This window comes from Cottoperca gobio, chromosome 6, assembly GCF_900634415.1.
Source record: "Cottoperca gobio chromosome 6, fCotGob3.1, whole genome shotgun sequence".
Taxonomy (NCBI): Eukaryota; Metazoa; Chordata; class Actinopteri; order Perciformes; family Bovichtidae; genus Cottoperca; species Cottoperca gobio.
In genome coordinates, this window is record NC_041360.1 from 12,746,748 (window position 1) to 12,773,437 (window position 26,690).

Here is a 26,690-nt window from a genome sequence, read left to right on the forward strand (position 1 = left end):
CACACGGACAATTTACGGTGCGACACACGGGAGGGACGCATGTTGGTGCGACTTCCGACGCCGTATATCAACAGTGACAGTATGAGCAGAGTTTAATGTGTTTGCAGTTGAACAGTATAAATAACCATGGAGGTACTTGGAGGAGAGTTTTGTGACATGACTCCTCAGGAGCTGGCGGCTCCTGTCAACACTATAACGGTGAGTTTAGAGGAAATGAAGACTGAAAGTTTCACACCACGAGTACCGAGTGGCTAACGAGGTGGCTAGCAGCACAGAGAAACATAACAAACAGCTTGTGAAGGCTTTATGGACTTAAACCAGAGACAGTGTGTCACATGTATTTACATTTTGTCGGAGGAACTGTGAGGTTACAGCTTAGAGACATTTTGATAACTTATTGCCCTAAATCACAGTTGCAGAATAAAAAGCAAATTGCTCTCACTGGTTGTCAAATCCAATTAAACCTGATCATCATGTGTTTTGTTTTTTCAGGAAAAATGGAAACTGTTACCAGCCTTCCTGAAGGTAACAGTTCACACCTTCATCCATCAGCTGTGTATCTCAAACATTTTACTGAATTGTATCCTACATCTAGTAGTAATAATAATAATAATAAGAAGAAGAAGAAGAAGAAGAAGAAGAAGAAGAAGAAGAAGAAATTGTATTTATAAGCGCACTTTTCATTTGAATAAACAAAACTCAAAGTGCTACAGAGTAAAAATTATGAAACAGAATATAGGCAGTCTATAAATCCTCTTTCATGATATGTTTAGAAATTGTTGTATCGAGTTATATTGAGAAATAGTAACTTTTCTGGAAAATCCACTGCTACATTTTTTATAGTTAAACCAATCAAAGTCGAGATCTTTTTCTTCCTCCGAGTGAATTACATGCTTGCCAAATCAAGAAACTTTATTACGTTGATGCAATAATCACACTACAGTTGTTTATTGCCTTAAAACAGTCCTGCTCATTGATTTACAACATTGTCTACAATAACCTTATACACACGCGACAATGAAAGAGATTGATAATAAGGCAAATAGTATGCAAGCATGTGCTTTCTTACATGAGGTCTCGACGTATCTTTATACTTTTCAGCAATAAGTTGCAATTACATTTTTGTTTTTTTATTTACGTTTTTTAAACTGGTCACTAAAAAAGCACTTATTCTTCTGTGGATCGCCTAATCAGACTAATTGTTTCACAACTACATACATTACAAAATATATTTATTTCACTTTGCACAATTTCCCTGTTCAACCTGTTCAATCTCTTTTCCAGGTGAAAGGGCTTGTGAAACAGCACATCGATTCGTTCAACTATTTCATCAATGTGGAGGTAAAACACGACCCCTACATGAGTGTTTTTATACCAGCTGTGTCTTTATGTAAATATGTTGTTTATGTCTTGTTTTTGTTTTTCAGATAAAGAAAATAATGAAAGCAAACGAGAAGATCACAAGTGATGCTGATCCGATGTGGTACCTCAAGTAAGTCATATGAACCATCACCGTTTGCATGAACTGACAGTAATCTAACACTGATGTCCACAGATATACACGTCGCACGTAGCTCTAGATTCAGTTTTGAGTTGATAATATTTGAATGTTTTACTTCCAGATACCTCAATATCTACGTTGGCATGCCTGATGTTGAAGAAAGCTTCAACGTAACCAGACCAGTATCTCCTCATGAGGTAAACTTTGTTTGCTGAGTTATGTTTAAGAAAAAATATTATGAACCATTGTCGGATGTAAAGTTTGTGTAGCTGGAGTTCAATATTTTTTTATTTTTTTATTGGAGACAATTTGTCAATTGACAGAAAATAAATTGTGAATTATTTCATAATCGAGGAAACAAAAATGCCAAATATTTGCTGGTTGTAGCTTCTCAAATGTAAAAATGTTCAGTTAAACTTTAAGTTTAATGCATAGTTTTGACATTTCATGGATTATTAATTGATTACTTATTTGAGTTAAAACCCTGATAGGAATATTTGGTAATCAATTTGGCAAACTATGTTAACCTACGATGACATGAAATGTTTGTTTCCACAGTGTCGCCTCAGAGACATGACCTACTCGGCGCCCATCACAGTGGACATCGAGTACACGCGTGGCAGTCAGAGAATCATACGTAATGCACTGCCCATTGGAAGGTATCAAAGTTTGTGTTTTTGTGTCCCTGGTGGCTTAATTTCTGACCTTTTTTGTAGTCAAAACTATAAAAGCCAAAACGTGATCTCATCAGTCTGTATCTAACATCTTTCACTCACTTTTAATGCTGCTCTACTTTTACTTATCTTAACTAACTCCTCTATCTGCTAATCTTTTTCATTTTCATTCTTCCATAATGGCAACAAAACAATCAACAAGCATATACTGTATAATATAATGGTATATAAAGTGGTGTTATTGATACGCTCTTGTTATGAATGTATTTACCTTTTCTCAGGATGCCGATCATGTTGCGAAGCTCAAACTGTGTTCTCACAGGAAAGACGGCCATGGAGGTTTCCAAACTCAACGAATGTCCTCTGGATCCAGGTACAAAGAAGATGACACCGAATAAGAGCAATAATACAGATTAATCCTTCATTTTCATAGTAGTGATTTATACACACCATCTCATTTCTTCACAGGGGGTTATTTCATTGTAAAAGGTCAGGAGAAAGTCATTCTGATCCAAGAGCAGCTGTCCAAGAATCGAATCATCGTGGAGCAGGACAGGAAGGGAGCAGTAGGAGCCTCAGTTACCAGGTACTGTAACAACATCTCCACTAATCATTTATTCAGTGTAGTGACAGAGTTTACAAGAGGCATTTTTATCACAATAACACTAGCACAGGTTGTAGGTTGTTTAGGCAACTGCTCAGGAAACACAAAAACCTCAACAGGCAATATCTCAATCCATGTTCAATTAGTTTAATTAATTCTGGTCATCAACTCTTACCTTTTTGCTTCATTTGCATTTCTAATGATCTACAACCAAAAAGTCTCTGCAGGTGTTGACAGAACTCAGACACAGTAGATTTGTTTACAGCCCAAGTAGATTGTGTACGTAGATTTGCATTCAGGAAATGAAGAGGTCTGGTTAAGGTTAAACTTTAAATTTGACAAATTAAATTGTGTTGTATTTGAAATCACGGGAGCTGAGAGCATCCAGTTTATTTTTCCAAATATTATTTTCCCTCTGTTTGTTAGACGCTTTGTTTTAAAACAAGTGGAAATAGAAAGCCTGCAACACCAAAGCAATCCTACGGACCTATTGAGATGGCTCTGTTTTACTTGTTACTTGACATTAAAGTCAGTACGTCCTGTTGGATGATTGATGAGTGATCTGATTGCTCAGTGTTTTCAGGCTGTTGGCAGATTTTGATCTAATCTATGTTAACCTGCAGCCATGCGGCATAGGTTACCATGGTGATCTACAACAGATTCATCTTCGTAATACAGGGAAACTCAGGTTGAGCCCCAATATTGCTGGCTAACCCACTAATCTCTTTTCAGAATTTACATTCAGTGCTTCTCACCAAAACCCCTTGTGCGCATCTTTCCAGTTCTAACAAACCTGATTTCTTTCTCAGAAAGCATTTGCAAAGCAAATTTTAGTTTTTACATTTTGCAATCTGCATTGTTTACAACCAGGTCTGTAGATCAGTGGAATATTGTGAAACCATTTGCAGGAATATGTATCAGACACCTTTTAGCACGTGCACGAGAAACAAATCAGGGACCCATTCATAAGAAAACGTCTCTAAAGCGCTACTAAAGGTCAAACACTCCCCATAGTACCTTTACTACCTGAAACCTCTTGTTGCAGTTCCAAGGAAGATACATTTCTATATTATGTTACTTTTGTTCCCATTAGTTTCCAGTTCTCAAACTCTGACACACAAAAATTATATTGTCTTCAATTCCAGCTCCACTCATGAGAAGAAAAGCAGAACCAATATGATTGTCAAACAAGGCAGATTCTACCTGAGACACAACACGCTGTCAGAGGACGCCCCGATTGCCATCATATTCAAGGTAAAAGAGCATCCAGCAGGGGGTGCTACAAGACAGCTAGATGATGGTTCTTTCCTCAAGCTGTTGCCTCAGAGTTGTGTTGGTTTCTTAAGTAACTTCATCTTCATTCTGTTTGTATGCAGCCTCCTGAATCACACAACATAACTAACACATGTTTTTAGTGAGATGTTATGTTGCAGGTTAGTGTGTCGTTAGAAGTCAGTAGTTTCAGTAATTCTTCATCAGATTCATTTTCATGTGTCGCCCTTTGCTCTCAGTGAAAATGTCAGTTAGCCAGCTGGCATCATTAACTTTCCTCTCTGAAGACTAATCTCTCCAAACATGTCAACTTGTGTGCGTCAAGTGTTTGGAGCTGAAGTCAATATCTACAGGACACAGTTTGCATGCTCGCTCTGTTTGCTGTGCACTTGTATATCCTGGGTGACTTCTCCCCCGTCCCTCCCCGTGTTTGGCTACAGTAACTACCTCGGATCCAGTGTGGGACAGACGGATCAGTTCCCACAGGTTCACATTTCCATAAGCAAATGTCAAACCACCTTATGACTCTCAGTTCACCTCTCCCTCCCAGCACACACTCTTCTCCTCCTTATGCCTCCTGGATCACCTCTTGCTCCAGTTACTTGTGGCAGAATATCTACTGTGTGTGCACTTCACCTTTATGTGGTTACATAAATGAAATATTTAAATCCATCCATCCATCGTCTACCGCTTATCCGGGATCGGGTCGCGGGGGCAGCAGCTCCAGTAAGGAACCCCAATCTTCCCTTCTCCGGGCCACATCCTCCAGCTCCGACTGGGGGATCCTGAGGCGTTCCCAGGCCAGTGAGGAGATATAATCTCTTCACCGAGTCCTGGGTCTTCCCCGGGGTCTCCTCCCAGCTGGACGTGCCTGGAACACCTCCCTAGGGAGGCGACCAGGTGGCATCCTTACTAGATGCCCGAACCACCTCAACTGGCTCCTTTCAACGTAAAGGAGCAGCGGCTCTACTCCGAGTCTCTCACGGATGGCTGAGCTTCTCACCCTATCTCTAAGGGAGACGCCAGCCACCCGTCTGAGAAAACACATTTTGGCCGCTTGTACCCGTGATCTCGTTCTTTCGGTCATGACCCAGCCTTCATGACCATAGGTGAGGGTAGGAACGAAGATCGACCGGTATATTGAGAGCTTTGCCTTCTGGCTCAGCTCTCTTTTCGTCACAACGGTGCGGTAAAGTGACTGTAATACCGCCCCCGCTGCGCCGATTCTCCGGCCAATCTCTCGCTCCATTGTCCCCTCACTCGCGAACAAGACCCCGAGGTACTTGAACTCCTTCACTTGGGGTAATGGCTCATTCCCTACCCGGAGTAGGCACTCCACCGGTTTCCTGCTGAGAGCCACGGCATCAGATTTTGAGGTGCTGATCCTCATCCCAACCACTTCACACTCGGCTGCGAACCGATCCAGTGAGTGTTGAAGGTCACAGACCGATGATGCCATAAGGACCACATCATCTGCAAAGAGCAGCGATGAGATCCTCAGGTCACCGAACTGCAACCCCTCTCCTCCACGACTACGCCTCGATATCCTATCCATGAACATCACGAACAGGATTGGTGATAAAGCGCAGCCCTGGCGGAGGCCAACATTCACGGGAAACGAGTCCGACTTACTGCCGAGTATCCGGACACAACTCTCGCTTTGGGCGTACAGGGATTGGATGGCCCTCAAAAGTGACCCCCTCACCCCATACTCCCGCAGCACCTCCCACAGTATCACCCGGGGGACCCGGTCATACGCCTTCTCCAGATCCACAAAACACATGTAGACCGGATGGGCGTACTCCCAGGCCCCCTCCAGGATCCTTGCAAGATGTAAATATTTAAATGATTTATTATAATTATTTACCTTTCACACTCTTTGCTGGCCATTCACACAGGGTATGGGCGTAGAGAGTGACCAGGAGATAGTGCAGATGATCGGTACAGAGGAGCACGTCATGGCGAGCTTCGCCCCAAGCCTGGAGGAGTGTCAGAAGGCCCAGATCTTCACACAGACTCAGGTGGGTCAAATCATTATTACAAAATGATGGGAATACCCCGCTAATTTTACACATAAAAGTCAGATTACTAGTCACCAGGAGGGCAAATCAATTATCTTTTTTATCTGGACTTACAGCGATGATGTAAATAATGTAGCCATTGTAACAAAACCTACAAGCCCTGAATGAACATTGTTTAGAAACGCATGGGCCAAGGATGAAGATAAAACTGATAATTATAATAGATAATGCATAAATCTAAGTACATGGAAGACAAAAAAGTACAACAATTTAAAGTGCATGATTAAAACCAGAACTTAAAATATAACCTTGATAATATTCAGTTCACTATAGAAATAAAAGATCACATTAAATAAATGCAGAAGGAGCTTTTAAAGTCTGAGGTGTTCTCAGCCTGAACTTTGGACTTTGAGCCTCTGTGCTACAAACTGTGTGTGTGGTGTTTGAGGTTGTGAGCATTTACCAGGCAGGGATGGTCTAGTGTTGCATTATGGGAATTGTAGGAACCAGCATTTTTTATCCTTAGCACAAAGACTGGAAACATGGAGAAGTAGCTCGCCTGGCCACCGCTAACAAAGTCACCCCTACAGCTCATTAATTGGAGTCTCCTCTGGTTGCCTGGCGACCTCACAGGGACGACAAGACTCAGGAAGTCACATAACCCCGTGCAAACCACAACTTGTAACTCTTTTGTGTTTGTACAGATTAGTTACAAGATGTAACGTGTAAATTAGTGAGCTTTGAGGTGCTCGTTGGAAGATTTTGTGTCCTGGACAGAACCAGGCTAGCTGTTTCAAGTGTTTGTGCTAAGCTAAGCTAACAACCTTCATATTAAGCGTACCAACATGACAGAGGTCATCTTATCATCTATTTCTCAAAATGTTTAAATATAGAGAACATTTCCACAGATCAAACCGATGTTGAAAGCAATAACTGTTCCTCTGTTATGCATAACTCGAGACTAAGCTTTTCAGCTATTGGAGGTTTTGTGTAAAACGAAAACTTAAAGAGCTAATTTAGTTAGTTTTTAAGTTGCAGTGTGTTCAGTATAAGTCGTTTGGACAACATAATTAGTAGATTGATAACATAATTACTGTATGATTCAGCTGGAAGTCGGTAAACGACAATATTGAATTATCAGCCAGCACTAATATGCCCATTAACTGCGTCTGAAGAGCAGGATGTTGTTGTTCAGACACAGACTCCCGCGGCTCCTGTCTGTTGACAGAAGGTATTTTCTTTGTCTCTCTGTCATCAGATGAGGAAGGTTTTTTGTCTTGCCAGCCAGTCAAGTAATGCTTTGGGTGTTTTATTCAGAAGGCCCGCATTTTCTTTGACATCTACAGATGAATGCAATCAGCCAATTTGTTTTTCATAAAGATTATGTTGTTAGAGGAACCACTGATGCATTGATGAGGCCATATTTGCTGCCTAGCAACCGGTCCCTGCACCTCTCATGTTCCTCTGTCTGCCAGCCGCCATGATGTCTTTTCATGGTATTCATTGGGGTATTGTATTGTGCACAATGAGGCCTAAATCTATATAATTAAAGGCAGATAAGGCTTAAGAAACATTGTTATCAGATTATGATAAGTAATCTGCCTAAACCAAATTTGACTGTGATCTTTTTTTCTTCTGGTGATATAAACTTAGAAATCAGATTTGACGACACATGATTTCATCAAATGAGATATTATTGTATTTCTCTGAATTAGACAATAACTTGTTTTTCTATACAGTTGCCCTAAGTGTATGTATGTTGTTATAATTTATATATATTTTATTCATTGTGGTGGTCAGGGTGGGTGGTCTTGCATAAAGTCTTCAGCCTCATTAACCTTTGACCTTTTCTAAAGTTCAGTAGAGAGCTCCAGAGGAACACTGACTCAGGTGTGTGTGTGTGTGTGTGTGTGTGTGTGTGTGTGTGTGTGTGTGTGTGTGTGTGTGTGTGTGTGTGTGTGTGTGTGTGTGTGTGTGTGTGTGTGTGTGTGTGTGTGTGTGTGTGTGTGTGTGTGTTGTGTGTTTCACTTGACCTCCCACAAGCCTGATACATGTGTTTTCTGTGCTCTTTTTATTTTTTTAAGTCCACACATGTTAATCATTGTACGATAACATTAGCTTCAACCACACTTACACCAAATGGCTTTTTATAGGCATTTTTAAATGAACAGATTGCTAACAGAACTATTGAGCAGAGCTGGGGATTAGACCTCAATACCTTTTTAGGTAGGAGTTACAAATTAAGTTTGCTCGTAGTATCGATTATCAAAAATGTATCAAAAGGTGCGTCGAGGGGAGACTGTGACCATGTAATCGCATCTCTCCTCATTATCGCTCACTTTTCTATCTGGTTTCAAAAATAGGTTGATACAATACGTTAAGTAAGTACAGAAGGTTTGCATTAAAGACCTATTCACAATCAAAGTTCACTTATTCTTTCTTTGATCCAATATTTCCTGAAATAAATATCCTGCTCCCTGACCTCTGCTGTGTCTGCTGCTTTCAGGCTCTGAGGTACCTCGGGAATAAAGTGCGGAGACAGCGCATGTGGGGAGGCCCCAAGAAGACCAAGATGGAGGAGGCCAGAGAGCTTTTGGCGTCTCTTATTCTCACACATGTGCCTGTATGTTACTAGACAGACAAGGATCCATGGATTATACTCAGTATGTTTCACAGAGTATAATCATTTTGTATTGTCTGTAGGTCAAAGAGTTCAACTTTCGGGCTAAGTGTATTTACCTGGCTGTGATGGTTCGGAGGGTGATCCTGGCTCAAGGGGCAAACAAGGTGGACGACAGAGATTACTATGGCAACAAACGTCTTGAGTTGGCTGGACAGGTAAGCCTCTGTGCACCATGTGATCTCTTGTATAATGCCATTCAGTCAGTCTTCTTATATTTCACATTACATGACAAACATCCAGGTCCATTAAGTCCATTTTATTTCTTAATGTGTTAAATTGTTAATGAGCCTGAGTTCCGTTCTGACATTAAAAGGCATCCTGTTAAACTGGGTGTATAACTGAAAGGTGTTTTCTACTTTTTTCTTTAATCATAGAGCCACAAGAAAAGAAAACAGGCTTTATAATAATACAAATAACACTGGCATGCTTTAATACGAATGGATCACAGCGCTGGACCAGAGGACAGCGGCTGCTCCAGCGCTGATCTCTCACCTGCATCTTTGTTCCTGCCTCCTTCTTTTAATAAGACTCCCATTATTTTCCCTCAGCTTTGTTTTTTCCTGTTTTGTTTTCATCCCCCCCTCCCCCTGTATTTCAGTCTGGCTTTGTCAGGAGAGAGATATGCGGTTGCACCAAAATCCAGAGGCTGTGGAAGCATGGGGATTTTTCAGCACCGTGACAATAGAATTGCTGCCTTGACTGGAGCGATTGAGCTAATCCGCAGGCCCGGCTCTGATAATGTAATTACTGCTGTCTTAAGGCCTTTAATTTCCCCCCCAACCTGCTCGGTATAAAGAGCAGGAGATGGGAGGAGAGGGGGCGCAGAGCCCTCTTTCAATAGGGGGCTTACACACTAACAACGGCAGCAATCTCCTCACTCTCCAATTATGGTTTGCTGACATTCAACTAATTGGCCTGGCTGCGCAACGGAAGCTTAATTTCTTTATTAATTTTAAGCAGCGCTGCCTGTTTGTTTTGATGTATGCTAATGCACAGGATGGGGGGGGGCTTGAGTGAGGTTGCCTCCTGTAGGCTTGGCAGAGGAGGACAGGGACCTGGGACGGAGGCCAGGTCAGGCTTATCAGTGAGTCGGCACACCTGGTTATTAAATCTGACTGTAAACGCACCTCAGTGCTGATTAGGGACAGAACAGATGTGGGCTGCCAGGCGATCTGAGAGTCAGACCGTCTGCAGATACAATGACGACTTTCAGAAATGATTGTTCTTACTCGACGTCTAATCTGGAGACTTGACAAGTGAATGGTATCAATCAAAAACGTTTTCACTGATGATGGTGTCTCTCTGTCCGTTCTAGCTCCTGTCTCTGCTGTTTGAAGATCTGTTTAAGAAGTTCAACTCTGAACTGAAGAAAATCGCTGACCAGATCATCCCCAAGCAGAGAGCAGCTCAGTTTGATGTGGTGAAGCACATGCGGCAGGATCAGATCACTAACGGCATGGTCAATGCTATATCCACAGTGAGTGTGCGCAAGCCAGAGATCATAAATATAAAGAAACAGTTCAACAGAAAAGAAAACACCAGGTTTAAAACATCCGGCCTGCTGAGGTACCTTTGAGCAACAGAGTCCCTGTCGGCTGTCTCTGGACAGCGTTGGGAGGAACACTCAAAGGCAACAAATAATTAGATATGTTTTTAATGAATGTAAAGTCGGGCTGGGCAAAGTAGAGAAAATGAGTACCTCTATATTGATATTGTATTATTGGTCTTTGATGACACATTGATGACGTGTGTGAAGTCAAATAATAGAGCCGTCTGGTAAGTTCAGAAACATGACATCACGTTACTGTGATGTCACCTTTAAAACCAGGAAAAGACACCGTTGTCATGATATCCCAAGTCTAAGATGATATCTAGTATTATATTAAGATATTGCCCAGCCCTAATGTGAAGGTTCATTAGTTACTTTCAAAGGCCTAAACTCTTTTACCTAACTTCTTTAATTATTTTGTTAACTTAATGTATAGTGTATAAATATTCTCAATTTAAATTGTACTTAGATATTCCCAAAGCTTTTTGCTGTAGTCCATGGTCTTCTTCAGAAGTAAGCTTTTGGAATATCTAAGCGCAAGTATAGCTTTCACAAAAAGAAAAATTGAGTTCATAGTTCAGATTCACCTAATAAACACTTTATTTGAACGGTGATTCACTTGAAATGACTCGTTAGCTACTTTAAGATAAAGAAGAAAGTTATGACTAATCTAACTTTAGTAGCAAGTAACAAAATAGTTTCTCCAGCACTATCTGTAAAGCAAAGAAGTGAAGGAAATGGAGGTCTTTATAACTGTTTGTTTAGGTGGTAAACTTTGTGTATGCTTTTATTATTGTGTACATTAATTTATAATGCTTTTTTCAGTACATAATGCAGACTGAAATGAAGTGATTGATATTAAAATAATATAATTACCTCAGAAAACAAAAATATGTGAGAATTTAAACGGCATCATCTGATCTGAGACCACACACCTCCGAACATCTCACACACACACACACACACACACACACACACACACACACAGCTGTTCATAACTGAAGGCTGAGTCGTTACAGGTATTTTTGATATATTGCGCAGCAGTTCTTAGTCACAACAATGCAATCACAGCAGTATGATGTTTATAGTTGGAGGTTTTAAATGTCAGCTGCAACACCGCTCCAATAAAAACCAAAGAAACATTGAAAGCAGCAGAATACTTGTTTTAAGTCTAATTAATATAATAATCCTCAATTGTTTTAGTTAATTTCTGAATAAGGTAATAACGGAGGAGTCTGTTCTGTCCACAGGGCAACTGGTCTCTGAAGAGATTCAAGATGGACCGTCAGGGTGTCACCCAGGTCCTGTCCCGTCTCTCCTTCATTTCGGCTCTTGGCATGATGACCAGGATCTCTTCCCAGTTTGAGAAGACCAGGAAGGTCAGCGGGCCGCGCTCCCTGCAGCCGTCACAGTGGGGCATGCTGTGTCCGTCCGACACCCCTGAGGGAGAGGTGAGTGAGCTGCCACACCTGAACAGTGAGGAGGCTACGTCCATTAAATATTGTTGTGGATTGTTTGGTGTGGTATTCACAAAGACTCTTAGGGCAGTAGTCTTGTGTCATGCGTGATGTTATTCGGTGTAAATACAAAGAAACAACCTTCTACATAATATAATCTCTTTGTATCGTTGTCTCGGTTTGTAGGCCTGTGGTCTGGTGAAGAACTTGGCTCTGATGACCCACATCACCACCGACATGGAGGACGGTCCGATCATCAAACTGGCCTTCAATCTGGGAGTAGAAGACGTCAACCTGCTGTGTGGAGAGGAGCTGTCCTACCCAAGCGTCTTCCTGGTCTTCCTCAACGGTAAACTCCTCCGCACCAGTGCAGCTTAATAAATAAACACAAAGAAAATTAACAGTCACTGCTGTTGCTTTAGATCACTTGAAAAGAAAGTTTAGTCCTCCCTCTTTTGAATACATTGCTTATGAACATGAAGGGAAAATATTATGTTTAGTTTACAGAAGGCAATTTTGTATTTTGCAGCGAGGCTGATAAGTCATTAATTTCATTGCAGCAGTAGGTATTATTCTTGAGTCAGAAATTGGCCCCTTAATTACTGTATATGTTTGTCTCGCCACTGATAACTGTCAAATTATATTAGCTGCCACACCATTTAATTAGTTGGTAGCAGCAGGTGTCAAAGCCCTTCAGAGTGTGTTCACTGCAAATGTTCCCTCACACAGAGGCAGAGCACAGTGTCTCGTCTGTTCTCCACTCATTTGTCTGTCAGACTTCATATGAACAAACCCCTGCAGGCAGCCTGAGCGCTGCTTTCACTAGTTGTGGAGGTTCAGGGTACACTAATGTATACGCATGCTGTTTCTCTTTTTCTTTACATTTAAAGTTTGTGGATGTGTGTTTTTGACTCAAAATGTAAACCAAAAGTAGAATTTGCTCTCTGCTTGTTACTCCCGTAGCATCTTTAATTATCTGCACTGCAGCAACTGTTTGACTCGTTATGGGTCTTTCTTTAGACTAGAGCAGGGGTGTCCGAACATTTTTCACTGAGGGCCACATACAGAAGAATATACGAAGGGCTGGGCCACTCATACTTTTGAGGTATATTGCCTAAAAAAAATCAATCAAATGTAGGTAAATTATGCTTGATAATTGAATATGCTTAAAGGGGTGGGGGGTGGGGGGCAGCCTCCATCACAGCCTCCATCACAGCTTCTAATGAGGTTTCATTTATTTTGTATCAATAAGGGTTTGCAGCTCATTCTCAAAACGGAAGCCTCAGGTTGCTTCTTATGGTGGATGGTGATCCTCCTTCACCGCCCTGTATAAAGGGGGGCGGGGGCGGCGGCAATGGGGATGGATATATCTCAAGCTTGTTAAACAAATAAGATATTGGGCTTGTTAACACATCAACTAATGTTAGTTAGAAAATGTTATCAACTTTAATTGACTGAATTCTTTTGAAAGATTGAGCTTATTAACATGAATACTGTGTAATATATGTTTTAACTCTCCTATAATGGGAACAGCGTTGCACTCTGACTGACTTTGGACTGAAGGATGCTGCAGGTCAGGAGTAAGTTTGGTGGTTGAGATACGAAGGACATCACAGAGATGCTGTCGCTCATTTTGGTTCTCAATCTGCTTTGTGCGTGGCGTCAGAGGAAACTTTTCCAAGCTCCGGTAGAAGTCGGGGAGGGAGAGAAGCTGATGTTGATTCTTCAGGGAATTATCGTATATAATTATTATATATAAGTTCTCGTTGCAGACTCTCTTAAACGCATTCTGCATTCACAGGAAGAGAACAGCTCGATTTCTTTCTCAACGATAGAAAAATCTTGGAAGTGCTGACTGAACTCTGTCATGAGATGAGAGACGTGATCACAGACACATATTTCCCCTTGTTATCAGAAAGCTTGGTCTTTGGAAAATAACATTTGATTTCGGACAGCATGGGGAAGTGCGCAACATTGATGTTGTGTCTCAAAGAGACGGAGCTTCACACAGAATGCTTTCATGTGCGCAGTAGGTTCTTGTTCAGTGTTGAGATGACCAGTAAGATCAACTAAAAATGCCAGGTCTGCCAAACATGGAGGGTCTCTCAGCTCATGAAGAGACTGATCGATTTCTGATCTCAGGGAATAAACCCGCTTGCGTCCCCGTATTCAGCATCGACAGGAAAGCTTGAAATTCTCTGTGGTAAATTCTTCGTGCTCGAATTATGTTGTGCCCTTTAGACTCGTAAGACCAAGCAGCTCTTCTGTAACGCAAAGGTTATCGTCAACTCCCCGCAAAAAAAAATTAACAGCTGTGCGGCGTCTGTCGCATCTGTGCTCTCATCACATGCAATCAAGTAAAAATCTAAAGCACAATCTTTATCTGACACTTGATGCTTTAAGTTAGCTGACCAGTCAAAATGGTGTTTCTGTGTTAGAACAAAGATGTACAAAACATTCAAGCACAAGTTTCTATCTGGGCCATATTCCAGTAGACTTTTAGAATTTGCTGCGGGCCAATTAAAAATGGACCATGGGCAGTTGTCCGTAGTTTGGACACCCCTGGAGTTTGGACACCCCTGGAGTTTGGACACCCCTGGAGTTTGGACACCCCTGGAGTTTGGACACCCCTATGTAATTATTAGCTGTAACCCTACCCTAATGGAAACAAGTACAGCTGACAATTATAAAACAAAGAAATAAACATCTGTTTGTTCACCCTCGAATGAAAGATTATGACACTCACAAATAAATTGTAGTCAACAATTTCATCAATGATATCCAGCAGAGCAGCTAAACACATCTTCTCATCTAACTCCTGATAATAAATGTATTTCTGAAAATGTCCCTTTAATCAAAGCTGAATAATCTTTAGGAGGGTTACCCAGGTACAGGGCTGACTCACAAGTTACAGGACAAAATATGATACCGGCATACATTAAAATGTGATGGTGAGTAACAGCACTTGAGTGTTTTTGTAGTAATGTAAATAAATATGTGCATCTGTCTGTATAACGTCAACAGGTAACATTCTCGGTGTGATTCGAGATCATCAAAAGCTGGTCAGCACCTTCAGACTGATGCGTAGGGCGGGTTTTATCAACGAGTTTGTGTCCATCTCCACCAACATGACCGACCGCTGCGTCTACATCTCATCTGATGGAGGACGTCTCTGCAGGTGGGGAAGTTTAAACCTTGACTTTTACACAAGGCATACAAGAGGCATGAAAAGTAAATGGTATAGGATACATTTGGAAATAAAAAAAAGTATTATATCACTCTAGTACAGCTACGCCTTTGTACAGCACCCTGAGCCTCATGGAGCAACAGTCCCTTAAATGTCTCTTATTTTTATGTTAAGAGAAGAAATAAGAGAAATCAACTCCAGATGCACCAAACACTCTTAACCAAGTGTGCTGAATGATGAGTCCACTTGATCATGAATTGGAGGCGATTGTTTATTATTAGCATAGTTAACCCCACCAAACACTGTATGAGGTCAGGTGTTGTGCTGTGTACAAATACTCTGATAGAAGAACTTCAGCAGTAGTGATGGAAGAACTTCAGCAGTAGTGATGGAAGAACTTCAGCAGTAGTGATAGAAGAACTTCAGCAGCAGTGATGGAAGAACTTCAGCAGTAGTGATAGAAGAACTTCAGCAGCAGTGATGGAAGAACTTCAGCAGTAGTGATGGAAGAACTTCAGCAGTAGTGATGGAAGAACTTCAGCAGTAGTGATGGAAGAACTTCAGCAGTAGTGATGGAAGAACTTCAGCAGTAGTGATGGAAGAACTTCAGCAGTAGTGATGGAAGAACTTCAGCAGTAGTGATAGAAGAACTTCAGCAGCAGTGATAGAAGAACTTCAGCAGTAGTGATGGAAGAACTTCAGCAGTAGTGATGGAAGAACTTCAGCAGCAGTGATGGAAGAACTTCAGCAGCAATGATGGAAGAACTTCAGCAGTAGTGATGGAAGAACTTCAGCAGTAGTGATGGAAGAACTTCAGCAGTAGTGATGGAAGAACTTCAGCAGTAGTGATAGAAGAACTTCAGCAGCAGTGATAGAAGAACTTCAGCAGTAGTGATAGAAGAACTTCAGCAGTAGTGATGGAAGAACTTCAGCAGTAGTGATGGAAGAACTTCAGCAGTAGTGATGGAAGAACTTCAGCAGCAGTGATGAAGAACTTCAGCAGTAGTGATGGAAGAACTTCAGCAGTAGTGATGGAAGTAGTGATGGAAGAACTTCAGCAGTAGTGATGGAAGAACTTCAGCAGCAGTGATGGAAGAACTTCAGCAGCAGTGATGGAAGAACTTCAGCAGTAGTGATGGAAGAACTTCAGCAGTAGTGATGGAAGAACTTCAGCAGCAGTGATGGAAGAACTTCAGCAGCAGTGATGGAAGAACTTCAGCAGCAGTGATGGAAGAACTTCAGCAGCAGTGATGGAAGAACTTCAGCAGCAGTGATGGAAGAACTTCAGCAGCAGTGATGGAAGAACTTCAGCAGCAGTGATGGAAGAACTTCAGCAGTAGTGATGGAAGAACTTCAGCAGTAGTGATGGAAGAACTTCAGCAGCAGTGATGGAAGAACTTCAGCAGTAGTGATGGAGAGGTGCTATTCAACAAACTTAAACAATGTAAACATGTGATTTTCCAGAGCACCAGTTCTAGCGTTATGGGAATATCCAAGAGCATCGCTCATTAGTAGTCTCAACAGCGTCTGTGTTGTTGTTCTCCATCAGGCCGTACATCATAGTGAAGAAGGGACGGCCGATGGTGAAAAACAAACATATTGAAGATCTGTCGCAGGGCTACAGGTGAGACTGGAAGTCTTTTTAAGAGCATATTTGTTGCAGATAATCATCATATATATATATATATATATATTAAAAGAGCAGATTGTTTGTTTGTTTTTTATATAACTTAAACACACTTTTCTTAACTTCAGAACCTTTGAAGACTTTCTGCACGAGGGCCTGGTGGAGTACCTGGATGTCAATGAGGAGAATGACTGTCAGATTGCCCTTTATGAACATATGATTTGCAAGTGAGTGGCTTCTGATTCACCTGACTCACTTAGAAAATGTGAAAAAGTTCTCCTGATTTGTTTATGTCCTTCATCACGCTGGTTTCACTGCTTCTTCTATTTGTATTTTGTTATTTCTGTAGAGTCACAACACATTTGGAGATCGAGCCCTTCACGCTGCTCGGGGTGTGCGCTGGCCTCATTCCCTACCCCCACCACAACCAGTCACCCAGGAACACATACCAGTGCGCTATGGGCAAGCAGGCCATGGGTAAGACTCAGCTGAGCAGGTAGCTTCAGTCAGCAGGCAGATCATTAAACTGTAAAGATCTCAAATCCTTTCTCAAACATCCTCCACACAGCTGCAGTGTTTAGTTCTGTGCATGCATACACACAACACAGATACTGACAGCAATTTAATCGTACATCAAGACTATTCTTATGCGTCCTAAATCTGCTGGTTCAGAGTTTAGAGTTTTATTTGCACAAGTTGAAATCATACAAAAGGACATTAGAATAACAAACAGTATAGATACAAGCAGCCTGCTGGTTCGTCTCCCCCAGAACTCTGCTCCGGCTCTACTTCTTGTCAGAATACATTTGTATGTGTGATTGAGTGTTTTTCTTATGTGTGTGTGTGTGTGTGTGTGTGTGTGTGTGTGTCAGTGTGTATATGCGCATGGACATCAAACATGGGGCGCTTGCGTAGGTTCTCTATTGTGCCGTGTGTGTGCGGAGGCCCTTTCCCTGCCAGTCACCCAGAGTGTCATTAGCAATTCATTGTGTCTGCTCTGGCTGTGCTCAGGAGGTCAGTGTGCTCAGCTGCGAAAGACCACAGAGTGCGCACCCGCAGCTCCTTGGTAACCAAAACTTCCCCAAACGGCCCTGCTAACATTCGTAAGAGCCGCGGTCACCCCCGCCCCACCGCTTTACCTCTGTCCGTCCCTTCCTCCCCTCCCCCCATTATTACAAAAACACAGACTGGAACTATATTTGGCCCAATATCCTCTGCCTTGTCTGTTTTGTGTGGACGACCCTATACATGTGCAAATCTGGTTGTGTGGCCCGGGCCTATTATCACAGACTCTGTGCTTGTAGCCTGATTGTGAAGTAATAGCATCTGACAAATGTCAAGGCTTCCAGGGAGGCCAGGCTTTATGCCATAACTCACCCGTTCCTCCACTCTGCTGCTCTGAGATGTTAACCAGGTCCAGCCCCGACTCACCCAACAGGAGGATTAAACGCATATAATCCGCTCATAATTGATTTATAGACAGTTCTACACGTTGTGTGCGTTGACACTGGAACTTTGAAAATAATGATACACATGCAGTAAACGCTTACAAGATAGTTTTATATCAAAGAGTGTCCATACAAAACAGAAGTCATTCATGTACTCTGCACATCTCCTCTCTTCAGGTACTATTGGCTACAACCAGAGGAACCGTATTGACACTCTGATGTACCTGCTGGCGTACCCTCAGAAGCCCATGGTTAAAACAAAAACCATCGAGCTGATTGACTTTGAGAAGCTGCCTGCTGGTCAGAACGCCACCGTGGCCGTGATGAGCTACAGCGGCTATGACATTGAGGACGCTCTGATCCTCAACAAAGCCTCGCTTGACAGAGGTGAGAGCTGTTTGTCTGAAGATGACAGGGAGCATGTTGTCAGGCTCACAGGATTCAAGCATTTAAAAAAAAATAATTATTCATTGGATTCTTACTTTAAAAAGGCTTCTATTACAACATATTTGCATATCAACAACCTGTTGAGGTAGCAGGCACATACAAAACTTAATCTCTATGTGTCTCCTTCCAGGATTTGGCCGGTGCCTCGTCTATAAAAACGCCAAGTGCACGCTGCGGCGTTACACCAACCAGACCTTTGACAAGGTGATGGGGCCAATGCTGGATGCTGCCACACGAAAGCCCATCTGGAGGCACAACATCCTGGATGCTGACGGCATCTGCTCCCCCGGTAAGTACCAGCAGGACTGGAAGAGACTCAGCATGCCTTGCAGCAGCTCCTTACCAGACTATACTGCTCCAATAAATGTGTCTGAGTCTATCATTAATAATATAACTGGGTTAATGTATCATTTATACATTCATTTGAGGGATGATTCGAGGTGCAGTCTTTTACAGGATGTCATTGGTTTGTGTAACTCAGTGTTTTAGGTGTTTAAGGCCCCAAGTAATTATAACGTTACTTATTTGTGATGTAATGGCTGTTGAGACGTGTTGGGGTGGGACATAAATTGATGAATCAACCAAAGGGATATAGGAAATAAATTCTCAGTTTGATACAACCAAGTCTTTATAGTTTGATTTTGTTTCTGCCTTTTTGAACTGTAGGTCACTAATCTCTGTTTTACAGAGAAAGAAAGGAGCCTGAAGTCTCCGTTTATTGGGGCCTTTAAAATCTCTCATTCTAGTTCTAATGGCATTACAGCGTTAGCAGAGTATCTGGCTTTCTTTATCACAGCTTCAGTTTGTGTTGACGTACACACCATGACCCAAAGAAGGACACTATCATGTGCAATGAGTTAATTAACACACTCCATGTGCTTGCCTACATTTAATTGTTTGAAAGTAAATACAGAGGATTTAGATTAATAAACAGACTTCAAATAATTATAAATAAATATTGCATTTACAGGCAATGCACAGCGAGCTGCACATCCTGGTGTTGGTATTTAAAACAAAGCAACCAAGTCTAATTCAAAAATATTGAGTTGAGTTGAAGGGAGAGGCCGTCTACCTGTGCCTGTCTGTTCTGCTTGTCATTCACAACTTCATCCAGATTTTAGTCTGACTATAGACTGTACAGTAATGGTACGTGTCCACAGGGGCATTTTTGGACGAGAGGCGTTCCATTTCCCAGCATTGGATGCTTGATGGGTGTGCCACTGGTGGTCATTTCCTGAAACTGAAACTTATTTTTTACTTGACACAGCCATCATCAACTTATCGTCCATGACTAGTAAATCATTTGAGGTGTCAGATAAGCCATGCAGTTGCTGAATCTCTTCATTTTAGATCGACAAAGTTTACTACCAGAATGCATTGCACGACTGCCTGCATAAACAAAGAATCGGAAGTATGGAAATGACACCTAGAGTCACACTATATAGGAGCATGTTATGTCCTGGGCAGGCCATCGTAACCCTGTGATAAACTCTGTGATGTACCCCGTGTGTGGCACAGGTGAGAAAGTGGAGAACAAGCAGGTGTTGGTGAACAAGTCCATGCCAACTGTCACCCAGACACCACTGGAGGGCAGTACCCAGCCAGGCCAGCCCCAGTACAGAGACGTGCCCATCAGGTGAGTGCACAAACACTAACGCCACACGCACCTGTTCAGCTTCTGTAGTTAGCAAAACATCACAACTCAACATTTAGATTTCCTGCAAAGCCTGCTGTAAAGAAAATCACTTTGGTCATTCTACCATTTTCTTTCTGCAGCTATAAGGGCTCAACAGACTCGTACATCGAGAAGGTCATGATCTCATCCAACGCTGAAGATGCTTTCCTCATCAAGATCCTCCTGAGGCAGACCAGGAGACCTGAGATAGGAGACAAATTCAGCAGTCGACACGGACAGAAAGGTGCCGGCCTCAGCACTGTGACACCGTATTGTCTCTGAATAAGGGCTACATTTGAGCTCAAACCTAAACGTGCACTCCATTAATATTCGCCACTTAGAGCCCCAAATTTGAACCGGTCATGGAAGATTGTAAATGACTGAGGGGAAAAAAAATAACTTTGGACGTCTCTGTGCCGGAGCATTTGTTGAGTCAAGTCCCAGTAGCTGTTGCTCTGTCACTGCCCCCCTGTCCTCATCTTTCAAGAGCTCTTTTCAATTAATTGGCTCTTTGTCCTGTGCCAGACTATGCAAATTTATTACACCCCAGCAGTATTCTGCTGCTGCTGGAGAAAAAATGTTTACAACCTCCATTGTTTTGCAGCACCTCCCCTATAGAGGGCTTGTATGATGTTTTAATCAAAAAGCTAACTGGCGCCATGCATAATTTACTCTCCTCATTACCGCGGTGGCCACTGGGCGGTCAGTTCAGGATGGGACAATGTCTTCTGTCTCAGATAGTGACGAAGAGAGAGGGGTCGCCGGGGGGTTAGCTGCAGATCTGGATGGAAAGTCCCAGATGTGCAATTGATCTGATGTACGGCTAGTTTATTAATCGGAGCTCTTTGCAGTCACGTTGCGGTGTTCACAGCTACTTTAGAATTAAGAAATACTTGTGATACTATTTGTTTGGCTTCAGTGGGGTTTGTTTTTGTATGGAGAATGAACCACATTTTCTTATTTTAGAAATTTTTCAAACTGAATCCTTAATTAAGATTTTATTATTTTATTAGAAGTGAATTAGGCTGCTATAGATCTCCCAGCTACTCACGACTAGTCTCATAAGTTCTGGTCAGCGGAGCAGAATAAGTTAATTATTTACACACACACACACACGCACACGCACACGCACACACAGACACAGACACACACAGACAGACACACACACACAGCTGTGGAGGTGGGGGTGGAGGGGTTGTCAGTAGTAGGGGCCCATTGTGCGAGCTGCCAGCGTGGGGCTGTATGAGCTGTGATGGAGGGCTCTGGACCCTTGCTGTTGTCTTGCCTTTCTCTGCTGATTTCATGCCTCTTTTATCATTCACTTTCACGCAAAACAAACAACACCGAGGATGTCTGCTATGGGAACTAGTGTCTCTCTCTCCTCTCTTTCTAATCACCTTCTCCTTCTTTCTCCACTTTCTTTCCTCCTCTCTTTCCTCTTTTATTCTACTTTTAGCCTGATATTCAAACTTTTCTTTTTGCTGCCTTTTCTTTCTTTTTATTTTCCCCTTTTACCTTTTTCTTCTGGCTCTGCCGTACTCGCCTTTTCGCTTTTGTTTTCACCTTCTTCCTGCTCTTGGATGACTTTCCAGCAAATCGCTGTACTTGTTCCCAGTCAACATCCTGTTAATACATCCTGTATGGCATCAACAGTCTGCTGTGTACTGTGTCGCTGACTGCTCGGCTAATAGTGAATTTTTCCCACGTGCAAGGATTCAATTTCTCCTCTCCAGTTGATCCCCTCCACTTCCTCAGAGTTAAACTGAAAGTCATGGATGTGTAATCCCGGTCTCCCTGTCAAGCTAAGCACCTTTCTCCACTTCCGCTCTTCTCTCCTCTTTCTCTTTTTTTCACTCGCAAATGGGCCTACAATCTGTTTACCCTGGCCAGGGAAGAGTGCTTCGGCCCCTCGGCAAACATTTGCACTCACACTTAAACTCCTGGCTACCAGGGCGCTGGTCCCCCCACATCATGTGAATCAAAAGAGGACCCTGTCTGTCCACATGAGTATGGAAATGTCATGCTCCACCAGAGGTCCACACCAAGCCTCCCTGCAGCATTCATCAACAAAAAGCTTTTTAAAATTTGGTCAGTCGGTTAGTAAGCAAAGTTTGACTTTTGACGGACTTCAACAAACAATTATTTTCCTTACTTTAATTATGATTATCTTTTCAATAAATCATTGAGTCTGTAAAAAGTAATACAAAATGCAGCTCATCATTAGTTCTGAGAGTCTAAAGTGACATTTTCAAATTGCTTGTTGTTTCTGACCAACAGTCCAAAAGTATTATATTAACAATGATGATAAATGGAAAATAGGATTTAACCCTCAAACCCTCAGAAGCTGAAACCAGCAAAAAGTTAATCAAATCTAAACAATCAATTAAATATTTCGATTATTTTTCGTTACGTTTTATGTCGATCAACTGATTTCTTAATGGTCATTAATTGAAGATAAATCACTTAAAAGTGTTTGTTGTGCTTCATCTCCAATTCATGTGTGTATGGTTACACTGCTGTGTAGAGATTTCTGAATTGACTTCAACATGTTTGTTTTTTTTGTGTATCAGGTGTTTGTGGCCTCATCGTTCCACAGGAGGACATGCCGTTCTGTGACACGGGCATATGTCCAGATATTATCATGAACCCTCACGGATATCCCTCCCGAATGACGGTATGAACTGTGGAAGAACATGCTTTGCTGGGCTGAAACTCACGATCATTACCATTAAGTCATTTCATTGTTTTGTCCATAAAATGTCAAAAAGTAGTGAAAATGCCTGTTATACTTTCCCGCAGCCCAAGGTGACGTCTACAAATGACTTGATTTTCTGCCTTTATAGCCCAAAGATATTTAGTTAGCTATCATTTGTGACAAAACATCATCAATTTATCCGATTTTGAGCCGCTGGAACCAGTAAAATGTTCTGCGTTTTGCTTTAGAAAGAGACTCAAATGATAAATGGATAATCAAAATAGTTGTGGATTAATTTTCAATTAATTGTAAATTAGTTGAATTATAATTCCAGCTCTGATATTCTGTGTAATATTTGTCAACGTTTTGGTGAAAATGTCTAAATATATCTGTTATTTGTGAGTTCAGTCTCCTCCATCTCTGTGTTGACCTTCGCTCTTTCTAAGTTTGTGTCGGCTCTTCTGAGACAAAACCCTCATTATCCCCGCTCCTCTCCTCTCTGGGTTATCATTGGCTTCCAGAGCACACGTCCATTGACGCCGCTAAGCAGCAATCTAACTGTTCACAAACAGATATTTGTTGCTGCAGAGATGGCTGCCAGTGAAGCCGCCGCCTGTAGCAGTGTGTGGAAGTTTTATCAAACATGCACAGTACATCTGAACTGCAGGATGGTGCTGAATGTAAATGACTTGGCCCTATGTCTGCCCGCTTTTTGTCCATTACACTGTAAAAACTTGAATGATCTTTACTGCTGAAGTTGTCAGTGCCAGTGTGTTTGCTCGCTGTGGTTGTCATGGAAAAGTCTCAGCAATGTTTGGCTCGGGAGGATGTTTCTGTGGCCTGAGAGTGAAATGAGAGTAGGTGTTTCCTTTTATGTGTCGGGGTCAGGGGTCCTCTGGGTGCGACCTCAGTGGAATTGTTGAGATCAGTCATCCTTAGACTGCCGGTCCCACCCCAAGGGGTACATGTGTAATCTAATCTCACCCACAATATCAACATTTGGTGCCAGGCGAGAGTGTAAATCACAAAGGATTTATGTCCTGAACAGAGCCATTGTTACATTTATGGACTTCTGATTCCATCAGGTGGGAAAGTTGATTGAACTGCTGGCTGGGAAGGCGGGAGTCCTGGACGGACAGTTTCACTACGGTACGGCCTTTGGAGGCAGCAAGGTGAAGGATGTGTGTGAGGATCTCATCCGCTATGGATACAACTACCAGGGCAAAGACTACGTCACCTCAGGAATCACTGGGTAATAAAGAGCTCATGTTTCATCCCATTAAACACAACTCATACACACGTCACATTACTGGCTGCTTTCAATGTTTATTGCTTTCTTTACACTGAGTTTATGAAGACATAAAACACACTTGTGATGGACAATCATATCCGACATATTGAGCCCTTTTCTCAGGGCAACGTCACGATCAAGTCGAGCACTGTTTTGGTAACTCTTCCTTGTTGGTGTCCTCAAGGATTCTTAAGAGTATAATCTATAACATTTCCTCAATAAAATGTCTAAAAACAACTAGACCTATATTCAAAATGTTGACTTGTCGTCCTACAAATGACCAATTGTTTTACAATTTTCAAAACTAAAACTACGGATTTCTCTAATCAAGTGCGTTTCCTATGGTCGCCTGTAATGGAGACGTATCCTCTTTTTGCGCACGCTTCAGTGCTGTGGTTGCTGTCATAAATGTACTTTTTATCCTGTTTTAAGCCACATTTTTATGATACACTTTTTAGAGCTATATTTTAGTCATCGTCTGGGTCTTCAGTTATCAGAGAACCAAGCTGAGAAAACATTCGGCAGCTGAACAGCGTCAGAGAAATTCAGATTTTTACACAAAACTTAGTTTCACTTGATAAGTGACTGATGTTTATGTTATTGAATTGTATGCTAATAAATATTCCGTATTATAGTGTTTACTAGATCTTTACGGATGCATTAAGTTGATATCTATATATTTTCTTCAGGGAACCTCTGGAGGCTTATATCTACTTTGGACCAGTGTATTACCAGAAACTGAAGCACATGGTGCTCGATAAAATGCACGCCAGAGCCCGAGGCCCCAGAGCCGTCCTCACCAGGTAAAACCAACTGTCTTAATGTAATTATACAGAAATAACAAACGTAAAGCAGTGTAGCTCTCTTGTATTAATATCACTCTGCGTCTGTCCCGTTATCAGGCAGCCTACGGAGGGCCGCTCTAGAGATGGAGGTCTGCGTCTGGGAGAGATGGAACGTGACTGTCTGATCGGCTACGGAGCGAGCATGTTGCTACTGGAGCGCCTCATGATCTCCAGTGACGCCTTTGAGGTTGACGTGTGCGGGCAGTGTGGCCTGTTGGGATACTCTGGGTGGTAAGTTTAACCCTTCTGTCAACAACTGCAGATCTGTTGATCCGTTTCTCCTGGAAACCAACGCACAGGCAAACCTTTAGGAGGTTATTGTATGTGCTCATGCAACATTTAAAGGGGCATTGTGTGACTCACCTGGAGCAATCATTCACTCACATGACCCAGTGTACAATAATGTCCAATGAAAGAGCAAGAAACTTACTGCAGAATCGTCTGTTTCAGGAAAAAGATTAACAACATTGGTAATTCACATGAACTTTCTTAAAAATGTAACATCTGTATCTTTTATAATTGATAATTTCCACACTGTAACTGGGCTCTCAATGGCTGCTGAGTCTGCACTTGTTGGTCCGTGTTCACCGCAGGGTGAAGCTGGAAAATAAACTGTTTCAACATTACGATAAATCAAATGTTTGTTGAAAACAACCGCTGTAACTAAGGCTTGAATATCATATATAAATGATGTTTTAGCACATATTATAATGCTGACCAGACACTGGTAGAGCCTGGATGATAGAGCCAGAACACCGGACCGCTTCAGTAACAGTCGGGATGTTGGTTTTTAAATATCAAAAATGTCTGATAATGTCTGACAGACTGAATCTATAAACTCTGATTCTCGGTGTTTGTCTTGCAGGTGTCACTACTGTAAGTCTTCCTGCCACGTTTCCTCCCTGCGCATCCCGTACGCCTGCAAGCTGCTGTTCCAGGAGCTGCAGTCCATGAACATCATCCCCCGACTCAAACTGTCGCGCTACAACGAGTGACACAGTTTATGTGAGTGAAAGGTTTGGAGTTAGAGATATGATTTACAGTCTGAAGCAGATTGATTTGTAAAAGATATGAATGAGCAGGAAGACACCGGCTAAAGCTTTAAAAAACAAGATTGGACATTTTTGTTGCCGTTCACAAACAATGTGACGTTTCTAATTTCTGTTGATACTTTCCCAACATTATGTTTTTGTATATGTTCATAATAAACGCAAAAGAAATATTTCAATCAGCTGCTGTGTGGTGCTATTTGGTTACTTTTAATTTAACATTTTCGATGAATTACACAGATTAAAATAGGTACTTATGTATAAATAAAAGGTAAAAAGAAGCAGTAGCACCCGTTTTCTTTTGTTTATTAAAAGACAAAACATTTGCTTTTTTGTCTTTTAGTGCAATTTTGTCATGTTATGTTATTCTTTTTAAGATTTTCAATGACCCACTGGTTCTATAATCAGATAATCAGATAATCCAGCACAGTAAGGTGAGTGGTGCAGCTGAAAGTACAAACTCCAAGAGAGTCACTTGGAGTTTGTTCATGTGCTGATAAAAGCTGCAATAGTCTGAGAAAACAAACATAAAACAAACTAATAAAATAATAATGTGAATCTGACAGCTACTCTGTTATTATGCGTATTTTACTACATAGGTGAGGGATTGTGTAGATCAGGGCACCGACATCCTAACCGACAATTTAAACAGTGTAAATATACAA

At 41.8% G+C, this 26,690-nt stretch overlaps 1 protein-coding gene across 1 annotated transcript; it reads left to right on the plus strand.

Annotated features, from left to right (window-relative positions):
- polr3b (polymerase (RNA) III (DNA directed) polypeptide B) lies at positions 1-26,207 on the plus strand. Its single transcript, XM_029434713.1, has 28 exons — positions 1-198; positions 493-525; positions 1,285-1,341; positions 1,428-1,492; positions 1,623-1,698; positions 2,060-2,160; positions 2,457-2,548; positions 2,644-2,761; positions 3,925-4,033; positions 5,950-6,072; positions 8,579-8,695; positions 8,776-8,910; positions 10,071-10,232; positions 11,555-11,755; positions 11,948-12,110; positions 14,786-14,939; positions 16,498-16,572; positions 16,704-16,802; positions 16,925-17,052; positions 18,201-18,410; positions 18,601-18,759; positions 19,989-20,106; positions 20,247-20,389; positions 22,716-22,819; positions 23,926-24,092; positions 24,821-24,934; positions 25,034-25,207; positions 25,842-26,207. The coding sequence occupies exons 1-28, from the start codon at positions 127-129 to the stop codon at positions 25,969-25,971; spliced, it is 3,399 nt and encodes a 1,132-aa protein (XP_029290573.1). The 5' UTR covers positions 1-126; the 3' UTR covers positions 25,972-26,207.
- The last annotated feature ends 483 nt before the right edge of the window (positions 26,208-26,690 follow it).

What these genes read in the sequence shown, in the direction of transcription:
- polr3b (XM_029434713.1), top strand. Translation starts at nt 127, where the DNA reads ATGGAGGTACTTGGAGGAGAGTTTTGTGACATGACTCCTCAGGAGCTG. An exon ending in TTATTCTCACACATGTGCCT is followed by an intron (nt 8,696 to 8,775) that starts GTATGTTACTAG and finishes TATTGTCTGTAG; the next exon opens with GTCAAAGAGTTCAACTTTCG. An exon ending in GTCACCTCAGGAATCACTGG is followed by an intron (nt 24,093 to 24,820) that starts GTAATAAAGAGC and finishes TATTTTCTTCAG; the next exon opens with GGAACCTCTGGAGGCTTATA.